The sequence below is a fragment of the Dipodomys spectabilis genome, unplaced genomic scaffold, assembly GCF_019054845.1.
Source record: "Dipodomys spectabilis isolate Male_0828 unplaced genomic scaffold, ASM1905484v1 ptg000145l, whole genome shotgun sequence".
NCBI classification, from domain to species: Eukaryota; Metazoa; Chordata; class Mammalia; order Rodentia; family Heteromyidae; genus Dipodomys; species Dipodomys spectabilis.
This window is the reverse complement of record NW_024870822.1, coordinates 25,027,501-25,050,973: the sequence shown is the minus strand read 5'-3', so window position 1 is coordinate 25,050,973 and position 23,473 is coordinate 25,027,501. Positions and strand designations below refer to the sequence as shown.

Here is a 23,473-nt window from a genome sequence, read left to right as displayed (position 1 = left end):
ATCCTAACAGCCTGAGAGGTGAATACTAGTCTCAACTCACACATAAGGATACTGATTCTCTGAGACTTAAGGAACAATCTTTGTATAAAGAAAATGGTGAGAGGCCAGTATATTTTATAAATGTTAATGTCCCCAGCAGTCACAGATTTGTTCATGGTTTTTTTCCCAACATTAATGAATAGCTGATTCACTAATTTTTTTTCTTTGGACCACAAGCAGATCTAGATCAATGAGGATTTAAGAGTGTGATAGTAAGTGGAGGCGTTTATCCCCCCAGATAGAGATGTTTAATGTGACCAAGGGCATTTCCTACCTGACCCATGGCCTATCTCCTGTGGCCTCGTGGAAAAGATCATATGCAGGATATTCTAAAAAGAAAAGAGGTTTTTCTTTGTTTAGTCATATGTCCAGGATAGTTCTGGTGTATACCTATTAATTAATGGATAATTATTATTAAAATTTCCTTTTCCCAAAGTGTTCTAGTTTGGGCTTTAAGTTATTTTATCACCGAAGCCAGGGAAAGGCCAAAGAATGTGATTCTCACAGACCATTATTTCTAGAAGCTTAATACACCACTTCTGAAGCTAACAAGATGCTTTTCTTGTGAAGGGATCATGTGAAGGGATCTCATGGCTGGATCACTCAGCCTGATTTGCCAAGCATGGTCCCAGGTGATATAGTTGGCATTTTTAAAGACAACTATCTTTCCTAAGCAAACTATCTTTCCAGAAGTGTGACTGTGAACTCCATCATTTTGAGGTAATTTCAGACCTATGTCAAATAATTCATCAAGTTCTCTGTTCCTGGTTTTGGAAATGAAGACAACAACAAAAGCCAGTTCCATGATTTGGGTCATCCTGGAGATAAATATTCCTAGAAGAAACAACAATTCTGGAAAATTAAAAAAGACCATCTAAACCCTAAATTAAATTACAATAAAAAATTTTTTTTTGTCAGTTGTGGGGCTTGAACTCAGGGCCTGGGCACTAGTCCCTGAGCCTCTTTGTGATCAAGGCTAGCATTCTACCATTGGAGCCACAGCACCATTTCTGGTTTTTGAGCGGTTTATTGGAGATTAAGAAGACTTCTCTGCCTGAGCTGGCTTTAAATGTCAATCCTCAGATCTCAGCCTCCTGAGTAGCTAGGATTACAAGTGTGAGCCGCCACCACCCAGCTTCAATAAAACTTCTGATATATAACTCTATAATTATATATACAGTCATATAACCTAACAACTAAGGACTGAGACACAGGGTAGGTAAGAGCTGTCATGAGGACTTAGTACTTCTGTCCAGAGTTGTTTCCATAAACCAGTTTTCCTCAACCACTCAAAGAGTTGTTTATGCAACATTTTACATACCAGCCTTATCAAAATGCCTAAACATCCATACACTCTTGAAACCCACTGCTTTTGCCAACATTACTCTTTCTGCCAAAAAGATCCTTTCTGTTCCTTTCTCATTTGGATTTGGCATACCACAAGATCCATTTCCTCTGGAAGTTTCTTGGAACTACTTTCGCAAAAATTATTTTTTCTTCCTAGTGGTTCTGTACTTTTGAATCTATATCTCAATCAGTATAAACTATAGTAAGACAACTACCACTAGGGTGGTAATTATATATAATCTAGAAATTATGCCATTTTATAGGCACTGATAATTTCATTTAATGCTTACAACCCTGGACTTCTACTACCCTTATTTTACAAATGGAGAAAACAAGATTCAGATGTCCAAAAGAGCTGACCCACGATTCTACAGCGAGAGTTTATAGAGGAATATCATCACCCAGTTTTGTCCATCTACAGAATTCACAATATTGAGCCTTTTTAATAGCTCATAGTCCCATCTTACCTGTCAGGGACTTATATTAAATAAAGCTTTTTAAAGACAGGAATTGTGCCTTCTGTTCACTGTATCACTGGGCAGTTATCTACTAAATGAATTAATGAATGAAAAAGCAACAAACTAACCAAAGCATTTATCTGTAATACAAGTATCTTTACAATAAATATATAAAAAAGTAATAGCATTGATTTTCAGCAGTCTGCTCCCTTTCAATTGTATTCTTAAAATATTAATAAAGGAGAAGTTCCACAAAATAAAGAATTATATTCTGGAGCAAAACAAAAAAAGAAATTTGAACCAGTGATCTAGGATAAAATCATCTCTCCTCAAACAACCCCCATGATAAATGAGAGAAAATCACAAAGAAAACAACTTACTAAAACACTAAGAATGCTTTTTTTACCTTTAGTATTGTACATTATATCTAGGTTGACTTTAGTACATTTTAAACTGTATTCTTTACAATGTAAATCAGATGTTCAATACATGTGATGCAAAATATTTTCTATAGACTCAATTCTCAATGTTTTTTTCCTCTAAAGTTCAGTTACTAATAGTAATGCCCATAGTAGCTAATAGATTATCTTACTTTAATCCAATACCTTCTCACAGTTTGTATGCCAATATGAGTGGTTTTAACTATGTTCTTGACATCAGATTCATGCCAGGTACAATGAACTCTATAAAAAGCTGTAACTATCTTTACATAATTTCCTAATTCTTGTGTCCATCCCATTTTATCACTGGGAATGTCCTGGGGAACATGCCATCTTTAAACTTGCAAGTCTTAATTGTATAGATTGTATAAATTCACTCACCCTTGATGTTAAACAAAATTCACAGGTACTGTCTTGTCTTGTGAAAACACGTATCAATAGCCTTTAGTTTAGTCAAAATCCTCCCAGTAATCATAGTTTACTTCCTACTTGTCCCAACTCTCCCTGAAGCTCCAAATATTCAAATATAGAAAGCACAGTCCCTTCTAGGCATTGCTATAATGGTTGTTCATACAAACAATGTACCTTCTCTGTTGACATGGTGCTCTGTATACAAGCTCAGTCCTCATTTCTGTTTCCATTCATGTGGTTATGAGAACATACTTCTCAAAGACATACAATTTTCAGACACTGTTTCTAGGCAAGGACTATTAAGTGCACAGATCCTCTCTCCTTTTGGATCCTTGGCCTTCTGAACAACTCATAGCAGGACCATCATTCATAGGCCTTCTTGTAGCCTCAACAGCCTCAAATCTTGGCTCTGCAGAGAAAGGCTACCTAAAGTCTTTAAAGTTTCCTCAAGTCCAGAAATACTCTGAGCATGGTGGTTTTAAGCTAGAGATCCAGGCAATACTAAGAGCACAACAGTCCTCAAATAGGCCTGTGGGGTCATGCCCAGGTCGGTAGGAGTGTTCCACTATGAAGGAAAAAAAAAAAGGATCTGAGATGGCATCAATGTTCCTAGAAAAGACCCTCTCTGAAAGGAAGAGGCTTCAGCTTAAGGGCAATCTTGTCCTGCCCTGGGCCCATCTTCCCCACAAACAAAACATTTTCTTCTTCCCAGAGGACCACTAACCTGCTCATTGCCCAAAGAATAAGGCATTGTGGACTCTGAAATCTTCACTCTTGCAACCTTAAATTCTCATCATCTGTTAACTGATGTGTATTCACAGGTAAACTCTTAGCAGGAAGAAGCAGACTTTGCCTAAGTGGGTGCCATCTGTAAGTATGATATGCCTAATGTAATTATTTAATGCATCAAATTCTGTTATAGGTGGAAAGCAGAAAAAGAATGAAGCTGTCTTATGTACACACTAATGTCTATGATTTACAAGGTGACAGGTGTGTGAGCACCAGGAAGGATACCATGGTGGCCTGATAGCTATGACATTCAAAGACAGAGAAGGACATAGAGGGCACAGGGCCAAGAATGAAATCAGAGAGAAAGGTCAACTTGGGACTAGAATAAAGGATACTTCACCAAACTGGCTGTTTTCACTCTAAAACCTGTGGGTTACGCTTCCTCAACATGCCACCTGTGTGTGCTTGATCAACACTGATGCCCAGCCCTTCATCTCTAAAATCCTGAGGCCAGTCTTCTTTAGTAGTTTGCTCTTTCTCACTGAAGCTATCTGCACTGAATCCAGCATTTTCTGCCAAGACAGCAGGATCTTCCTCTTCTTGCAAACAGCAGGAACATGTTTCTGGCTCTAGGTCATGCAAGGCAATAGAATTATCTTCCTGGACTCTGGGATCAGTAGGCAGATGTTTCCAGCCCAAATGGTCTGATTTCTCCCCTTCCATCACTCCCATTCTTTCAGCTATTTCTTCAGCAGTAGGCTCTTTTGGATCAGGGTAATCGACCAGGATTGTTTCTTGCCTGCGCTTGATGCAGTCTGAAAGGTCATAAATTGGGTAAGTCTCTTCAGGGTAACCTAGAAAGAAAAAGTAGCACAGAGTCTTACTTACAAAGACTCTCTTCAGAAAAAAAGTGTCAGTCTCACAGAGGATTCTCAGGCAACAGCCATCACATACTAATAAATCCATTCAAGAAATCTTTAATGCAATTCTAATTCTTTTAAAGTTTCACTTGAACAAATTCCTAGCGATCTGGCTGACTATCACAGTGCTCTTTGAAACACAAACCAACACAGAAGAAAATCCCTTCTTAAGTGCAGGGTGTTTGGGGGCAGAGTTAAGTCTCACCCCACATGCTTCTGCCATGCTGATGAAGATTAAACAAATAACATGAGCCTTCAGCTTTAAAAAATGCACCAAATACCAGATGGATAGAGCTTAGCTTAAGGCTAATGTTTATAATTTCTAATTGGAACCATTTCCAAATCTGTGGGAGGAGGTTGAGGAAAGAAGAATGCTAAGCCTTTTGAAAAATATACCATGAAGCTTTCTATTCCTCAAAACAATTGAAATAGCTTGAATATGTCAGAAAAAGAGGCAAGACATGTCCAAGATCCCAAAGGACAAGCACTGCATTTTGAGAAGACAGAATCCCATTGTTGGCTTCTTCATACTCACAAAATGGAACAAAAGAAAACAACAAAGTGGTAAACAAAATGAGTAACACTGGTATTGAATCCCAGCTATGATAATGAGAAAAGAAGAAATGCTGCCAAATTAAGGAAGAGGATGAAATAAATCTGTGTCAGCCAAGCTGGTCCTGAGCAGCAGATGGGCTGTGTGGAGCTCATATGCCAACGCTGGCAGCAGTGGCCATGCTCACTACACAATGTGGAAAGCCATTTGCACATTATGATAATCAGAAAATTCAACTCTTTAATATACAGCACTCTGGTCTACCAATTGTGAAAAGTAACAGCTTTTTTTAGGTACAGTATAAAGTATATAGAAACATTTTTATAACATTTACTGTTTTTTCTGATTATAAAAGTCATCCATACTGCAGAAACTTCAAAAAATACAGATTTTTTAAAAAGAAAACCATGCAAAATCTCACCACTGATAAAAACATGATATATTTACCTCTATTCTTTTTTGCAATATATAAACATATTTTTCCTATTTTTTTAATAAAAATTGCATATGAAATGTTTTACTCTATTTTTTCCATCTAACATCGTATTATGAGCTTTTTTTCTGTCTTTAGGCATTGGTAAACAGCTATTATACAGCTATATGTTGATATGATTTACCATTCTGTAAGACATTCAGACAGATTCTTTCCAACTTTCCCCTACTGTAAGTAACATAGTTAAGAGCTCTGAATATAAACCTAGATTCATTTCCCTAATTCTTAAGATAGACTTCAATAAATACGGAAACTATTCCAAAGAGAATAGACATTTTAAAAGCTTATTTAATAGTCTGCCAAATTACTTTTCAGAAGAGTGGTATAAAATTTCAACCTTACCAGTGATGTAAGAATTGTCCATTTTATCATGCCTTTGCCAACAATGACAGTACTAAAAGAATCTTGCCAGTGTACTTTTTGTTCCTAAGATTAACTTACTGTGGACAGAATGCTAGATAAAATGGAACTTAATTACTACTATGGTTATGGGTGTTTGTCTCCACAACTCATGTTTTCTCAGTCCCTAATGTCACATGTGGATGGTATTTGAAGGTAAAAGCATGAGAATAGGATGTCCACACGCACAATGGCATTGGTGGTTTTATAAAAGGAAGAGAAATTCAAGTCAGCAAGCTTGTTCTGCCTTGCCAATATGATAGCCTCCATTATATGTCATGACCATAGGAGGCTGGCCGGATGCCAAGCAGATGCTGACACCATGTTCTTAAGACTTCCAGAATCATGAGCTAAATAAACCTCTATCAGTTACTCAACCTGTAGTATTCAGTTACAGAAACAGAAACTGAACTAAGAGAGCCACCTTAGGCCTTCACAACTTCGTTGGTCAAGACCAGAAGCTGGGGAAGCTGGCTTGCTAGTTAGGTCTCAGCCACTAAATGCTTAAGTCAAATTCATTTGCTGGCATGTTCTTACCATCATCCTATACTGAGAATTAAGATTGCCTTTGGAATTCCATAACTGTCTGCTTTAGCTTAAGAGGGAAAGCAAACCCAGCCAGGCTCCAGGCCTAACCTGAAAGCCCTAGGATTCAGTCCCTCCTGAGCATCCAGGATGGCTTCCATAGCCCTATTAGGCACACTTCAGAGCACTGGCCCTGGGACAGACCTGTGGACCTCATTATCCTGCCTACACCTGGCAAACCCAGCCACAAGCTTCAGTTCTTCCCCAGAACCTCTGGAATCAGGCACCAAATTGACACCTGCTGACAAGTTTCAAGCCAGACCTGTCCCTATAACCCCACTCACTCTCCAGGCTGGGCTGGGTTTTCTGCATCTCCAGGTCAGCAGAACTAAGGTATAGGCCTATCTTAGTACCCATAGTGCTGAGTTGTCCACTACAGCACCAGACTCAAAGATTAATTTTATAGACCTAGCTTTTTGGCCTACCACTGCAGACGCCCAAACTGCCTTGTACCAAACTAGACTCTGCAGATGCAAGCTTCAGGCCTATCCCAGTGGGACTGGCTAGTCTCTTCAGACTCAGTCACAAGGTTGATTCTAATCTGAGGTCAGCCCCTGAGGATCTAAGCTTCAGGCTAGCCTGCCAGATACGAGGCTCCAAGTGTACTTCTGAGGACTCAGTCAACAGGTCCACCCCATGGAACCAGATTCCAGATCAGATTTCACAGTTTCAGCACCAGGATGGCCTATATGAGAACCTGATTCATAAAAATTCAAAATTAGGAACAACCTAAGTGTTCTTCAACTAATGAATGGATAAGCCAACAACAGATATCCTCCATATACTACTACTCAGCAGTCAAAAGAGAACTATTACACCTCAACAATCTCAATCTCAATCTCAAAGTCAAAGTCAGAAACCAAAGCACATATGCAATATGATCCATTCACACAAAGAAAAACTATAGAGACAACACAGTTTAGCTGCTGTCCAGAAGTAAGGCATTTTTCAGGATAATGCAAATGTTCTGTACCAAGACTATGGTGTGATTACACAACTGTATACATCAATCAAAATCATCCAATGATACACTTAAAGTTTGTCAAAATTACAATACATATAATTTATGTAATGTGTATACATATACATATATATTATACTCCACTATAAAACTGATATTTGAAAAATTAGTAAGCTCTCATTTGGGGACTGACAGGTAATGAAGAAATGAAGAGACACTGTTTACCTTCCCAGTCCTCCATGTACGGGGCTTCCTCTGCTTCCCTCTCTGGAGTAGATCTGTCGACAAACTTCCCTTCTTTCATGACCCTAGTAATTTCTCGGAGCTGATGCAGCAATTGTTTCTCTTGGTCAGAAGTCACAGTCTGTGCTCTGCTTGGAAGTATCACACAACAGAGTGGGAAATACTCTTAGGCAACGGACAGAAACATCACTATGATTTGTCTATATCCTAGAGTAGCAAATCTGACACAACAATTATTCTAGGAATTGATCTTAAACTGGCATATCTGGGGATCTGAGAGGTTAGTTCACTGTTTTGATTTTATAAGCAGGAAAACAATTGCCTAGAATAGATAAGTGACTGCTCAAGATCCCACAATGAGTTGCTATCAATACTGGGACAAGACCCTTATGCCTGAGCTTTTGAGGTCAGTGTTCTTTCATGATACTTTAGCAACCCAATTTTCTAATCTTCTGGCAATCTCACTGGTACTCTCACAGTTTTTCCTTTTACCACACTTATTCCTTTTATTGCTTTTCTCTGAGATTAAGTCATCAAAGAAAAAATGTTCTAGGCCATTAACATCAATCAGGAAAATACACTACTGGAATCACCAGACTGACTCTATTTTTGGAGGAATAACGATATATCCTAGAATTCTAGATTTTGAAAATTCAGTTATCCTAACCAGAGAGAAATTGGCGAAATAGGTTCACAGAAGGGACATTATACACATTCATAGTGCTGGTTAATGGTAGCGATGTACCTCAAACTTCTAAAGGCATTGTGTGTGTGTGTGTGTGTGTGTGTGTGTGTGTGTAACTTCTAAAGGCATTGTGTGTGTGTGTGTGTGTGTGTGTGTTTTAGGGGACTGAACCTAGAACATGTTAGTCCAGCACTCTACAAATGAACCAGCCTAGTACTCAATTTCTAATTTAGAAAACCTGATTTGAGTCTCAAGTTAGCTCTGTGGTTCTAGAAAAATATCTGTAAAAATAACAAGAGGCTCAAGGATAATAACATAACTAGTTTCTTTGAAAGGAAAGCAGTCAATCACTTGGAAAAAGCAGACTTTGGAAAAAGCAGAACTACCTGAGCCAGGCAGGCTCTGGTAGTTTACACCTGTAATCATAGCTACTCAGGAGGTTGAGATCAGAGGATCATGGTTTGAAGCCAGCCCAGGCAGACAAATTTGTGAGACTCTTATCACCAATCAACCAGCAAGATATTAAGAAGTAAAAGTGTAGCTCAAATGGTAGGGTGCTAACCTTAAATAGAAATTCCAAGGGACAGTATGTGTGGCTTTGAGTTCAAGCCCCACTACAGGCACACATACACACATACACAAACACTCACACACACTAAAAACCCCATGTATTTTGACAGAAGTTTTTATCTCGTTGTAGGATATAACAGAGGCTGATTCTCTCCTTAAAACCTAAATCTTTACAAATTAACAACATTCATGGGGGGAAAAGGTGATGCACTCTGTACTAGCATTTTGGAGATGCCCTATTGTGGAGAGAAATAGATTTCCTCTCTCTAGCCTGCCCTGGGCTTATATGTTCCTTTTCATGGCCAGACTAACACATTTCAGCTAAATTGATTAGTAGGGTGGAATAAAGGAATAAAAAGATGGTAACTGAGGAAAGTTCAGGTGCAAAATTTCCACTGATCTCAGTGGGAGGAAAACAAAAACACCATGAACTCCACTTGTTCCCCACTAAATGTTTTGAAGCCATGTCCATTCATTTCCATCTTCAGCTAGAATCTGAGACTTACACAGGGCCTCTTACAGCTTTACCCCTCCCATCATACACAACTCCTGACTCACAACTGTGCCTGTGGTCCACATAACACTTAACTCTTATTATTAAAACAACCCAAGTTAGGAGCTGTGGCTCAAGCCTGGAGTCCTAGCTACTTGGAACATGGAGAACAAGGAATTGTAATTTGAGGCCAGCCAAGACACAGAAATTCATAACACCCTATTATGCTATGATAGCTGAGCCTGGTGATACACACCTGTTATTCTCAACTACAAGGGAAGCACAAAGGCTGGGTGCAGTGGCAAGGGCCAGTCATCCTGAGCAACACAGGGAAGCACAAGTAGGAGGATCATGGTCCCGGCTAGTCTAGTTAAAGTGGGACCCTACCTTGGAAATAACCAGGGTAAAAGGAGCTGGAGGTATAACTCAAATGGTAGAGTGATTTTCTTGCAAACATGAGGCCCTCAGTATCAAAAAAACAAAACCTCAAATTACTTTATGAGAGAATTGTAGCAGACTAGAAAGCTGGAAGGGCCTGTGAGCTTATCACAAACCTCTGGCATGCAGGCTTCCCTGGCTATTTCTCTGAACTTTACACAAAGCATTTGGATGTTTACTGAATGAAAACTTAGTCTTGATTCTCTGCCTCCTAAAAATCATGGAAAACCAGCAGCCCTTAACTAGAAAAGACTTTGAGAAGCAGGAACAGAAAAAAATTCAATCTACATGATCCTTTTAACTCTGAAAAAGTAAACTCAATATTTTCCTTTAGGTACATTATGCAATTAACCATGGGCCACTTTGTGACAGCTCCTAAGTTTGCTGCAATGAATGTTTTTGTGGATTTCTTACTGTTTTAGAATTCTTGGGGAGCAGTAATAATACATTTACAACAGTATAAGCACTGTGCTCACACTGTAATTATATGTCAGTTTCACTGGTTCCCATGTCTTCGTCATCTGTTTCCTTTTACTTCCTTAAAATCAGGTTTCCATTCCATCATTCCTAATTGTTAATTTATCTATATTGTGGATCATCCTCATTGAGACTTCTTTCACTCTGAGCCATGAAGATATTCATATTCTTTTCATTTAACAAATTCCTTCTAACACTGATCCCTAGCTCACTCTCCTTTTCCCATCTCCTAAAATATGGTTTTCCTGAAGGCTCATTCAGGAGATATATAAAGCATATATCATGGGCACCTCTGTGAGGGCATTTTCAGAGGTGATTAACTAAGTAGAGGGGAGACTACGTATACTTATTTAAATCTTCCAACTACATGGGTGAATGTGGGTAGCACAATCTGGGAGGAGCTTGGGTGGAACAAAAGGGGAAAGGGTAGGAAGCCAACTAGCAAATATATTTTCTCTTCTTCCTATCCTCCAAGAGATGAATAGCCTCTGCCACATGTTCCCACTGCCAAGATGTTCCACCCAGAATCAATAGAGCCAAGGAGTATGGACTGAAATGTCTGAAAACATGATCAAAAACAAATCATTCTCTCAAGTTTTTTATGTTAGGCATTTTGTCACAGCACTAAGAAAAGCTAACGAATATTTTAGGGAAATTGAGACTGCAGGTAAAATAAAAGTTGCTGACACTAATAGGGAAATTACCCTGAGTTATCTGATAGAACACAATGTAATCATTAGGTCCTTAAAACTAGAATGAGGAGACAGAAGAGGTCAGAGTGATACAATGTGAGGTCTCAACCTACTATTACTATGTTTGAAGATGGAGGAAGGGGTACATATGCTGAGGAGTGTGGGCAGGTTCTACAAGCTGAAAAGGGCAATTAAACAGATTCTTGAAAAGGGAATGCAATCTTACCAACACTGTGATTTTCACTCAGAATAGGCCTTTTAGCCAAGGAACTATTAGATAAAAAAAGACAAGGTAATTTGTGTAATGGCAGTTAATACTGTTCCTCAAGCACACTTCACATAATACCTGCCATTGGTAACATTATGGAACTGTGTGGAGCAAACAAAGAGGCTCCGAAGAAATTATTATTGCGTATGCCACCTACTTTATAGTACTTTTCTCCACACTTACCTTATTTACTCTTCCAAGTTGTGCTGGCATCATCAGTGTGCCAGCATGGGGACTACAAATATCAACAATAAAAATTCTGTCCTCAAGAATGTAACAAGTTATTCAGGAAGAAAAAAGTTAATAGAAAGTAATGTGATATACACACTACTCAGGAAGCCCAGGTGGTGTGGGAGTACACAGAAAGAGCACCTAGCCAAGTTCTGTGGATTCGGGAAGGATTTGCAGAGAAAATTGTATCTGTGTTGACTTACTAAGATGAGCAAAAGTAAAAACAGTAAAAACAGATTTATTACACATGCTCGTTTTGACCAAATGTGGTCCAAAAAATAATCATGTCAAAAAAGAAATGTCTCAAAATTTTCAAAAGCAGACATTTAAAATTCTCATGAACACATTATTCAGCTTTGTGGTTATGCAGAAGATATCAGTCAGTTATATGTTACTATCAGTTGTGTTAAAATCATTGTATGATCTGTTGTTTCCCTGACTTAATTTTGTAAAAGTTTGTTCTGTAAGAGCAAATTGCAACTTTGTACAATGGCAGTCCTATAGCCAGTGACGTTTATCTGAGGCAGGATTTTTTTTTTTTTGGGTCAGTCATGGGGCTTGAACTCTGAACCTGGGCACTATCCCTCAGCTCTTCAGCTTAAGGCAGGCACTCTACCACTTGAGCCACAGCGCCACTTCCATCTGAGGCAGGATTTTTTTTTTTTTTGGTCAGTCATGGGGCTTGAACTCTGAACCTGGGCACTGTCCCTCAGCTCTTCAGCTTAAGGCAGGCACTCTACCACTTGAGCCACAGCGCCACTTCCATCTGAGGCAGGATTTTTTTTTTTTTGGTCAGTCATGGGGCTTGAACTCTGAACCTGGGCACTGTCCCTCAGCTCTTCAGCTTAAGGCAGGCACTCTACCACTTGAGCCACAGCGCCACTTCCAGTTTTCTGGTGGTTAATTGGAGATAAGAGTCTCACCGGATTTTCCTACCTGGGCTGGCTTTGAACCTCGATCCTCAGATCCCAGCATCCTCAGTAGCTAGGATTACAGGTATGAGCCACCAGCACCTGGTGTGAGGCGGGATTATTGCTAATTGAAATTTTTTCCCGTAAGAGTGAATTGCGTCCAATAAGGTAAATAATAATCTTCCCAAGCCCAAAAGGGTACATAATGTATTTAATTTTACTTAATAACAGAAAATATTTAAGATTTGTTAAAAGGCAGTACATCTAGTGATATTATGGGTGGAATGAATCAAAAAATTTTTTGAAATAAAGTCTAGTTCCTTGGTGTGTAATATTAATGTGTACAACAGTAAATTTTTTGATAGTCATGTACGCTTCCCTACTTCATGAAATTCCAAGTTATGGATGCTCAGACCTATGCTATGTACAATATATGTAAATCTGAATAATTAAAAAATACTGAACTATGAATCCTGAATATTCAATGTTTTTCCTCAACAATGGTCTCTTTGGAACCATACACTCATGGGTACCAAGGGTCTAGTGTATGCAGAATCTTAGTACCAAATGTGAACAGATATTCAGAGAAACACAAGTAGTCCATAGACTTGGACTAAAGGCAGAAAGAGAGCACTAGAGAACACTAAAGCAATAGAATCAGACAAGGCCAGATCACTCAAGACACTGTGGGCCGTTCTTGAAAGTTCTATACTTTTCAAGATCAAAAGGATCCCCTGAAGGATTAAAAGACATAATCCATCTCTTTGGTGAACTGAAAGACAACAAAAAAGAAACCACATGAGACAGTTCTTACCTGTATCAAAAACAAAGCCATTCACTCATTCATTTTTTTTAGTACTAAGTTCTAGAACTAAGGAGGATAATCTCTGTCTTCATAGTCTTTTGGTCTAGTCATGGGGCCTGAACTCTGGGCCTGGGTGCTATCCCTCAGCTCTTCAGCTCAAGGCTAGCACTCTACCACTTGAGCCACAGCGCCACTTCCGGATTTTTTCTTTTTCTTTTTTTTTTGAATATGTGGTGCTGAGGAATCCAACCCAGGGCCTCAGGCATGCAAGGCAAGTGCTCTAACACTGAGCCACCTTCCCAGCCCCTTCTTAGTCTTTTGCAAGGAGAACAACTTGTTAATTAGGGTGAAATGGCAAGGCACAGTGATTGATGACAAATGGGAAGTGAAGAAAAAGGTGCATCAAGGATGATCTATAATTTCTGCTTTGGGAAACTAAGTAGGAAGTGCAATGGGAAGGGAAGGGGAAACAAAGAGGAGGCAACAATGCTTGATAAGAAATGTACTCGTTATCTTGCCCATGTAATTGTAACTCCTCTGTACGGTGTTCTCACAATAAAAAAAAAATTTTTTTAAAAAGAAAGTGCAGCTACCCGTTGAAGTAGGAATATTAAGGTAGAGTAGGTTCAGCCTAAAGAAGATAATTCTACCTTGACCATTAATTCAAGAGATATCTGTTATTTAAGGAGGCAAAGTGTAGGCATCATTGAGATCTGTCCAGTAGTTACTCTGAATATATGTTCAGGAACTAAAGGATCTTAATAGAAAATGCCCATGTGTTTTCTTCTACCATGAAATAACATATAAAGCTTGTAACAAAAGTGAATATCCACATGCAACAAGTATTTACTTACTACCTACTTCATGAACACATTGAACAGAATAGACTAAGTCTGACCTCAAGAGATTTAACATTTAAGCAATCCATGCCAGAAATCTACTATCAACTGCCAAATTCGTACCCAACAGAACTGTGGATCTTTGCTACCAGAGACTTCTGAACCTTCATTATTGCCAGTGGGTGGGTCATGCTATACTTCTAACAAGTAAATAATTGTAAGTGGACATAATACTCTAAAAAGGAAATTTTTGTGATTATTAGGGCAAAGATAAGGACATCTCACTTCTGCTTCTTAGAACCTTTCCTTACTCTGACACTGAGCTGAATACTGTGCTTAATATCAGACACACATGGTGCAATACGGAAGTTTCATTAGACTTGTGTAATACACTTATGCCATTCCCAGGTGAAAGCTGGTTGAAAAATTGTATTTGATAATATTAAAAACTGTCCAGATTTCTATCTTAACAGCATGTATAAGATAAAGCAGTAATAACTACATATTTCTCTAATCTCAAGCCAAAATCTTGCAGTTCGTGAATACTATCTAAAATATATGGTAAGGACTTAGGAAGCTATAAATGAACAGGTCTTCTTTCTCTAAAGTACTCTCCTCAAGCCACAGACATCTCAAGATGTGATAAAATCATGTTTTTTAAATGTTTGTTTGGTTTGTGACCAGCATGGTCACAGGAAAAGTGTGCCTTGCCTATGGGGCATTCTCAAGACTAGTTTGACTCTTTTTTAAATTAACATTGATTATTATCTTTAAGTAGTTGTACAAAGAAGTTCCCTTTCTACAAAACAGTATATGAATACAAGGTGTCTGACAACATTGTCACCCATTGCTCCTAACCCATCCCTTCTCTCACTTTATTAACCCATCCCTTCTCTCACTTTATTAACCCATCCCTTCTCTCACTTTATTTTGTTAAATTGAGATTAGGTGATTACATAAATTTCACATATTTCACAGTATTGTGGAATAGTGATACTTAGTTAAAGTCACAAACACATTTTAACCTTCACAAGGCAAATTGTCATTATCATGGTCTATAAAGTTTGTGAATTCTATGAGCTTTGACAATACAAATTATTTCTTCCACATCAGGTGATGTTTACAATTCTTTCCTTTTGCTTAGTGTAGGCTGTTCCCTCTTTCCCTCTCATTTCTCCCTTCCCATCACTGCCTTTGGGTTGCTTAGTTCTTTTTCTTCTGTGTCCAGTGCAGCTGATGGGCCCCTTTGTTGTATGTTGTTCCATTTTCCACTTATTCTGTGTCCCCCTCCTGGCTTCCCTCCTTGCGCGCATATATCTACCATATATATGGTCAAGAACAGAGTCATTTAGTAATGATACAATGAAATGAGTGACTGTCCTTCGTTTCTCAAATCCTATTTACTTTATCATATCTTCTTGCATTTTGGCTTTAGCATCCACATATCAGGGAGACCATGTGTTGTTTGTCTCTTTGTTCTTGGCTTACCTCACTCAAAATAATCTGTTCTAGTTCCATCCATTTCCCTGCAAATGTCATTATTTTGTCCTTTCTAATGGCTGCATAATATTCCATTGTATATAGGTACCACAATTTTTGGATCCACTCATTAGTAGTGGGGCATATGGGTTGTTTCCATATCCTGGCTATTGTGAACAGTGCTGCAAAAAACATGGAGGTGCATGTGTCTTTGTATACTGGTTCCTGTTGTTCAGGGTAGATGCCTAGGAGTGGTATGGCTGGGTCATAGGGGAGATCTACATTTAGCTTTCTGAGGTGCCTCCAGACTGCTTTCCAAAGTGGTCTTATTAGTATACATTCCCACCAGCAATGCAGTAGGGTTCCTCTTTCTCCACATCCCTCCAGCATTTGTTGTTGGCTGAATTTAGGATGTGAGCCATTCTGACTGGGGTAAGGTGGTACCTTAGTGTTGTTTTTATTTGTATTTCCTTTACAGCCAAGGATGATGAACATTTCCTCATGTGTTTCTTTGCCATTTTTTAATAAGTTTTTTTTATTGTGAAAATACTGTACAGAGGGGTAACAATTACATGAGCAAGGAAATGAGTACATTTCTTATCAAGCATTGTTGCCTCCTCCTTTGTTTCCCCTTACCATCCCTGCCCTCCTATTCCACCGCCCCCCGCCCCTCCCCAAAGTTATAAAGTTCGCTTTTCGACATAACGTCTTATACATCTCATTGTTGCAATGGGTCCACCTGTATCCCTATTTAAACAATTTGTTTTTTCCCTTCCACTTGATAAATTATGCCAATATCAAATACAGTGAAAACAGGGGTTATACCATGGGAAGGGCCATACAAAGCAACAAAGAAATCATCTTATAAATATGTTAGAAACAATAGCAAGAAAGAAAAACAATATCTCTTCTTCTGAGAAGTCCCTCTTTAGCTCCCTTCCCCATTTCATGATGATTTGTTAGATTTGTGAGGGGTTAGTTTCTTGGGTTCCCTGTATATAATGGATATTAGACCCTTGTCTGATATATTGCTGGTAAATATTTTTTTCCCAATTAGTTGACTTTCTTTCTAATTTGGTTGCTATTTCTTTATCTGTACAGAAACATTTTAAGATAGTCCCATTTTTTGAGTCTCTCTCCAATTTGGTGGGATCCTGGGACTATGTTCAGGAAGTTCCTGCCTATGCCTACTCTGTCCTGCAGTAGTTTCAGAGTATCAGGTTTGATGTTAAGGTCTTTAATACACTTTGAGTTGGTGTTAGTGCATGGTGACAGGCTAGGGTCCACTTTTAGTTTTCTGCATGTGGCCACTCAGTTTTCCCAGCAGCAGTATTTGAAGAGGTTATGATTCTTCCACTGTATGTCTTTGCCTCCTTTGTCAAATATCAACTGACTGTACATATGCAGTTTTATTCCTGGGTCCTCTAATCTGTTCCATTGGTCTTCGGGTCTCTTTTTGTGCCAGTACCAAGCTGTCTTTGTTATTATGGCTCTATAGTAGAGCTTGAAATCCGGTAACATGATGCCTCCTGCATTCTTTCTTTTGCCTAGAATTGCTTTAGCTATTCTAAGTCTTCTGTTGTTCCATATGAATTTTTGGACTGTTTTCTCTATTTCAGTAAAGTATGTCATTGGGATTTTAATGGGATTGCATTGAATGTGTATATCAATTTTGGCAGTATGGCCATTTTCACTATATTAATTCTGCCTATCCAGGAACATAGAAGGTCTTTTTATTTCCTGGTATTCTCTATGATTCCTACTTTTTAAGCTCTTATAGCTTTCATGAAATAGACCCTTTACATCTTTGGTTAGATTAATTCCTAGGTTGTTGTTTTTTGTTGTTGTTGTTATTGTGAATTGGGTTGTTTCCTTGATTTCCCTTCCTGCTTGTTGTACATTGTTGGTGTACAGAAAGGTGACTGATTTTTGTGGGTTAATTTTGTATCCTGCTACTTTGCCAAAGTGGTTTATAAGCTCTAAGAGTTTGGGGATAGAGCTTTTGGGATTGTTAAGATATAAAATCATGTCATCTGTAAAAAGAGATAGTTTAATTTCTTCCTCCCCTAGGTAGATCCCTTTAATATCTTTTTCCTGTCTTATTTCTCTGGCCAAGGATTCCAGAACTATATTGTAAAGGAGTGGACAGAGTGGGCATCCTTGCCTTGTTCCTGTTTTTAGGGGAATTGATTGTAGTTTTTCCCCATTAAGTATAATATTGGCTGTGGGTCTGTCATCTGAGGCTTTAATTGTTTTAAGGAATGTTCCTTCTATTCCTATTTTTTCCCCTGTGTCCCATAGGTTTCTTTGTGATGTGTCTTCATTTTCATTGAATTGTAGAAACTTTTTAATTTCTTCTTTAATTTCTTCTGTGACCCACGTGTTGCTCAGCAGTGTGCTGTTTAATTTCCATGTGTTTGAGTTTTTCCTATTGTATGCCTTGTTATTGAGAACTAGTTTGATTACACTATGGTCAGATAGAATACAGGGATTATGTCGATCCTCTTGTATTTGCTTAAATTCCTTGTATGAACTAAGATATTACCTATTTTAGAAAAAGTTCCAGGGACTGAAGAGAAGAATGTGTACTGGGCTGTTGTTGGGTGGAAAATTCAGTATATGTCAGTTAAGTCTGCTTTGCGATATTGCATTATTTAATTCATAGATGTCTTTGCCAATTCTTTTTTTTTTTTTTTTTTTTTTTTGGTCGGCCGTGGGGCTTGAACTCTGGGCCTGGGCGCTGTCCCTCAGCTCTTCAGCTCAAGGCGAGCGCTCTACCACTTGAGCTACAGCACCACTTCCGGTTTTCTGGTGGTTTATTGGAGATAGGAGTCTCATGGTCTCTCCTGCCCAGGCTGGCTTTGAACCTCGATCCTCAGATCTCAGCCTCCTGAGTAGCTAGGATTACAGGCGTGAGCCACCAGCGCCCGGTGTCTTTGCCAATTCTTAAGTTGATAGACCTGTCCTTTGGTGAGAGTGGAGCACTTAAGTCTCCTAGTATTATTGTATTGGATCCATCTTTTCCTGTAAGGCTGAGAGTATTTAACATATTTGGGTGCACCGATGTTTGGGGCATATACATTGACAATGATATCCTCTTTTTGGACTGTTCCCTGTATTAATATGTAGTAACCTTCTTTGTCTTTTCATAGTGATTTTAATGGAAAGTTTATTTTATCAGATATTAGAATGGCAACTCCTGCCTTCTTGCTGGGGGCATTTGCATGGTAGATCTTCCTCCATCCTTTCACTCGGAGTTTGCTTTTATCTTTGGCTGTGAGGTGGGTCTCTTGAAGACAGAAAATTGATGGATCTTGTTTCCTGATCCAATCTGCAGTTCTTTTTCTTTTCATTGGTGAATTGAGTCCATTAATATTTATAGCTATTATAGAGAGGTATATTATATTTCCTGTCATTTTCCTACTTTCCTAAGTTTTTCTTCTTTACTTTCCTCCTGTGCTTACTAAGTTGATCTCCTAATGATATCTATCTGGATCCCTGTTCTTGATTATTTTCTTTAGATTGTAATCCCTCTCTTAATATTCTTTGTAATGCTGGCTTATTGTTTATGAATTCATTTAGTTTTAAAAATTTTAGTTTCTTCATCAAATGTGAATGCTAGCTTCGCTGGAAATACCAGTCTGGGCTGCCAGTTATTGGTTCTCAGGGCTTGGATGGTACTTTCCCAGGCTTTCCTTGCATTCAGTGTCTGTGTGAAGAGATCTGTAATGATTCTATTTTTTTTTTTTTCCATTGTAGTATAGCTCCACCTTTGCTTTTGCTGTGTGCAAGATTGTTTATTGCTAAAATCTAGCATTTTTACTATAATGTACCTATCAGTGTTCCTCTTGAGATCTTGCTTGTTAGGTGTTCTGTAGGCCTCTGTTTCATAGGTAAGATTTTCTCTTTTAAGACTGGAGATTCAAGCCCCACGACCAACCAAAAAAAAAAAAAAAAGACGGGAAACTTTCAATGATGATTTTATTGAATAAGTGTTGTATTCCTTTATTCTGGTATTCCTCCTCTTTGTCTACCCCAATAATACGGAAGTTAAATTTCTTGGCACAGTCAGCTTGTTCTTGGACTTCCCTTTGGCATATTTTGGGTGTTTTTTCTATATCTGTAACTTTTCCAGTGCTTGCATTTTGTCTTCAGTATCTGATATTCTATTTTCCATTTCATTCACTCTATTAACTGTGGCTTCCATTGTGGTTTACATGGAGGAAATTGAATTTTGCATGGAGGAAATTGAACCATTTATAATTTCTATGTTGTTCCTTAGAGTATTAATCTCATCTTTTAGGCAAGGTGTGTACTGTATCTATTTTTGAGTGCATTTCTTGTTTGAAGGCCTGGATCTCTTTTGATAGCTCATTCCTTTGTTCTTTAAATTTCTGATCTATTTCTCATTTTAATTCTTGAGTCATTACCTCTATCATCTCTTGGATGTAGCATTTGTCTTCCATTTCTTTTTTGCTTCCACTGGCATTCTCCCCTGGGTGGTTGCTGGCCTTTGAGTCTGGTTTATGTTCTTGGCCATTGATGAATCTTGTATTTTTCACTGTGATTTTCACATGAGGATTCAGGGATTGTTGGAGACCAATTCCAGGCTCTGATCGTTTTGGTCACTAGGTGGCTACCTTTGCTTGGTTCTAGATTTGTTCCTGGATCAATTGATGTAGCTTGCTCTTGGCATTGGGCTGGTTGAGAGTACTTTACCTGGTCTGAGGTTCTGTTGTGGGAGGGGGCAGCTTTCCAGCTGCTGGTCTGACCCTTGTAGTGCTTACTCTTGTTAGATTGTGGGGGCAGACATACTCCATCCTCAGCTGGGATGTGAACTCAGATCCTGACCAGTCAGGGTCAGGCAGTTAAGATAGCTAGGGTTCCAGCCTGAGACACAGGTAGGGTTCTTTCAACTGCTTACTGGATATACTAAGAAGTTCCTGCCTTTAGTCAAGGACCAGCAGCCTAGACTGCTTGCATTCCCTCCCAGGGGCGCTCTTGGTCAAGCCTAGCCGGAGTGCCTGCTAGTTGCTGGTGCACTAGCACAGCTCTCAGCTTCCTTAGGACCTGTAGCCTAGGTGTGTGTGTGGGGGGGGAGGGTATGTAAGTAACATTCTAGGGGGTTACCAACAGTGCTGGTATCCTGTGATGGGAGGGAAATTAGGTGGAGGGTGTCCCCTGTGGGGTCCAGTGGTGCTGTGGCAGATTGCTGTTTTTGTGTGCTGTAGGTTGCTGGTCACTACCATGTTCTGCATTTGTTGAGATGACTGTGGGCTATGCTGGGTGGTGGTGCATTCTGGGTCTGTGTTTCACAGCCTTTGCCACTGTTTATGCTGTCCCAGTTGGTGCTGTGGGGTCTGGGGTTCCTCACCACTGACCCCATGGGCCCGCCCAGGGCCGCGCTGTGAATCTGGGGTCCTTCTACTACTGCTGCCACCATGGCCACCACTGTGATCCTGGCCTGGGCTGGGCTGCTTACATGGGCTCGTGCAGAGGCGCTGCGCCACACCACAAGTCTGGGGTCCTTTGCTGCCACCGCTGAGGTCACTACCGCCACCCCCGCAGCTCCAGGATGGGCTACACTGTGCTGCTTATGGAGGCTGGTGCAGAGGCACTGTGCCTTTGAGTCTGGGGTCCTTTGCCACCATTGCTGCCCTGGACTGCTTACAAGGGCAGGTGCAGAGGGGCACCACGCCCTGCTGGGAGGCTGGAGTCACTCGCCACCCACGCCAGCGCGACCACGGCTGCGGCCCCAGGCTAAGCGGCTCATACAGACCTGTGTAGAGAGGCACCGCCCCCTGAGTCATACCTCAACGCACAGGACTGGGCTGGGCTGGGCTGTTCCCACAGACCAGTGCAGAGAGGTGCTGGGCCCAAGACTGGGGTCATTCACTGCTGCCCCAGGCTGGGTTGGGCTGTTCTTGCGGACCAGTGCAGAGAGGCGCCGGCCCCAAGTCTGGGGTTGTTCACGGCCGCCCTGGGTTGGCACTGGCTCTTAAGAGTCTTCTGGGAGCCTTGGAACGTTTGTGACTTTGTGGTTCCCAGCTCTGCGTGGAGCCCCACTGCCAGCATGGGGTGGAGGAAGGATCTTCCCAATTTACCATCTTTGTGCAGGTTCTGAAGTTTTTCCCTTTTCTTTTTTCACTTCCTGTCTCTCTCTGAGTAATCGCCTTTTTGTTGTTGTCGTCTGTCTCTTGGAGAAATGGAGCAATGGAGCGTTGAAACCCAAACTCTCTATTTAGTTGGAGAGAGCTGTGGTATTTCCCTACTGTTCCATTGCCATCTTGGCCCCTCCCTCCTAGTTTCACTCTACTTACTTACTTTCCATGTTTAATTCAGTGCTAATCAAACTTTAGTGTGGTGTGAATTATTGTGAGAATAAGTAATTTACTTGAAAAAAGCTGCATGTTGATACCTTGTTTCCCAGTTGTCTAAAAAAATGTATAATTCTATTTTTATTAATACATGTTAATTGTACAAATGGGTTATATCATGGTATTTCACACATGCATGTATTATATTTTGGTCAGGTTAACCCCCTCTATTGCTCTATTTCCCTGTATCTCCTTTCTATTTTTTTTTTAACATTTCTTAATGCTATTTTCACACATACAAAGTGCGTTAGTATTATTCACCCTCATCATTCTCTTTCCCTTTCCCATTCATCTCTTCAAACAGTACCACAATTACATTCCTGCTTGTTTACTTAAGGTCTAGGTTCATATAAGAGAATACAAATGTACAATTTAAAATAAAAGAACAAGTATGATTGCATTAAACATTTGTGTTTTGGTTAACTAACTGCTAGCACAGAATGGCCATATATGTAGTTCAGTCTGGTCTTGAACTCACAATTTTCCTGCCTCTGCTTTGTGTCATCACAGCTAGCCACACCAAACTCTTGAAAATAGATTTCTTGACAGTATGAAAAGGGAAGTATTAATTAAGAAAGGCTATATAATAAGTTGAAAATTACATAAAATAAAAATAAGTAGTCTATCAATGAAAGTTAAATTTTTGATTCTCTAAATAGGAATCATCTGAGTTCTGTTAGAGAAACATACCTCTCACCATTAGGTCCCACTCTGTTGATTAATTTTTCCATGGCTTCCTCTGTCTCCTTCAGTTTTTCTTGCAGTTGGACAAGCTCAAAATTGGCTGAAAAATAAGCATCAATCTTACCACCATCATATACAACTCTCTAAGCCCTTCTATGAAACATGACTGATCATGATATTCTATGATTATCCAAGCTAATTCTGACACTCAAAGGAAAAGACTGTGAGTCTCTCTGGGTGATTCAATCATGATATAAAAAAGTAGGTGATAAATAGGTCACTCCCTCTTATACATAAAAATACAATGGAAAAAACTGAAGAAAATATCCAAGAGTGAAAAAAATACCTCTGTAGTCACTCCAAAAAAAATACAGGCTGATCAAATCAGGCTTGAGGGTAGCGTATCAAACCTACTTTAGAAGGGCTATTCAGACCCTGAAATTAGCACAATTTTACTTGCATCTAAGGTCTGGAAGTTAACACTTCTTGTTATACTTCTTTGTTATACTTCTTCAACAGAGAAAGTCTTAAACCATGGCTGAGATCTCTATGACTAAAGTTTTCTACCCTAGTTATCTAGAATAAAGAACAGGTCATAGCGGGTTGTAACCCTGTCTCCAGATGCAGTTTTTTCAACTAGGATCAATAGAAAGTATGTATATCTACTGACACAAACATTAGGCTTACCATTATAAGTAGAAGAGAGTAAATTACTCAATTGAAACAAGTTAACTTTAAGGCAATAGGAAAATAAAATGTTACCCATTATGTAAGTGATCCAGACTTTTATTTCATATCTGAATATGCAATCATCCAAATATATTGGGAAGGTCATTATAAAATACAGTATTTCAACCACCTGTAAATGCTTCAAGAATAAACTCTCTTGCATGCAGTTAACATTTGTAAAATGTCTTTAGGACTACGCTACATTATTTGCTAAATG

The 23,473-nt window shown here is 39.4% G+C and overlaps 1 protein-coding gene across 3 annotated transcripts in view; it reads right to left on the bottom strand.

The window, feature by feature from the left end:
* Positions 1-1,595: 1,595 nt before the first annotated feature.
* Positions 1,596-23,473, bottom strand: part of Ric3 (RIC3 acetylcholine receptor chaperone) — a 44,499-nt gene continuing 22,621 nt past the window's right edge. The window contains exons 4-6 of one of the 3 annotated variants that reach the window (XM_042691723.1): positions 22,534-22,627; positions 7,561-7,709; positions 1,596-4,278 (exon numbers count right to left, since the gene is read on the bottom strand). In XM_042691723.1, the coding sequence (XP_042547657.1) occupies positions 3,839-4,278; positions 7,561-7,709; positions 22,534-22,627 (683 nt within the window). In that variant the 3' untranslated portion in view covers positions 1,596-3,838. The remainder of the gene's footprint in view (positions 4,279-7,560; positions 7,710-22,533; positions 22,628-23,473) is intronic. The other 2 variants (XM_042691724.1, XM_042691725.1) reach the window with 2 other exon arrangements.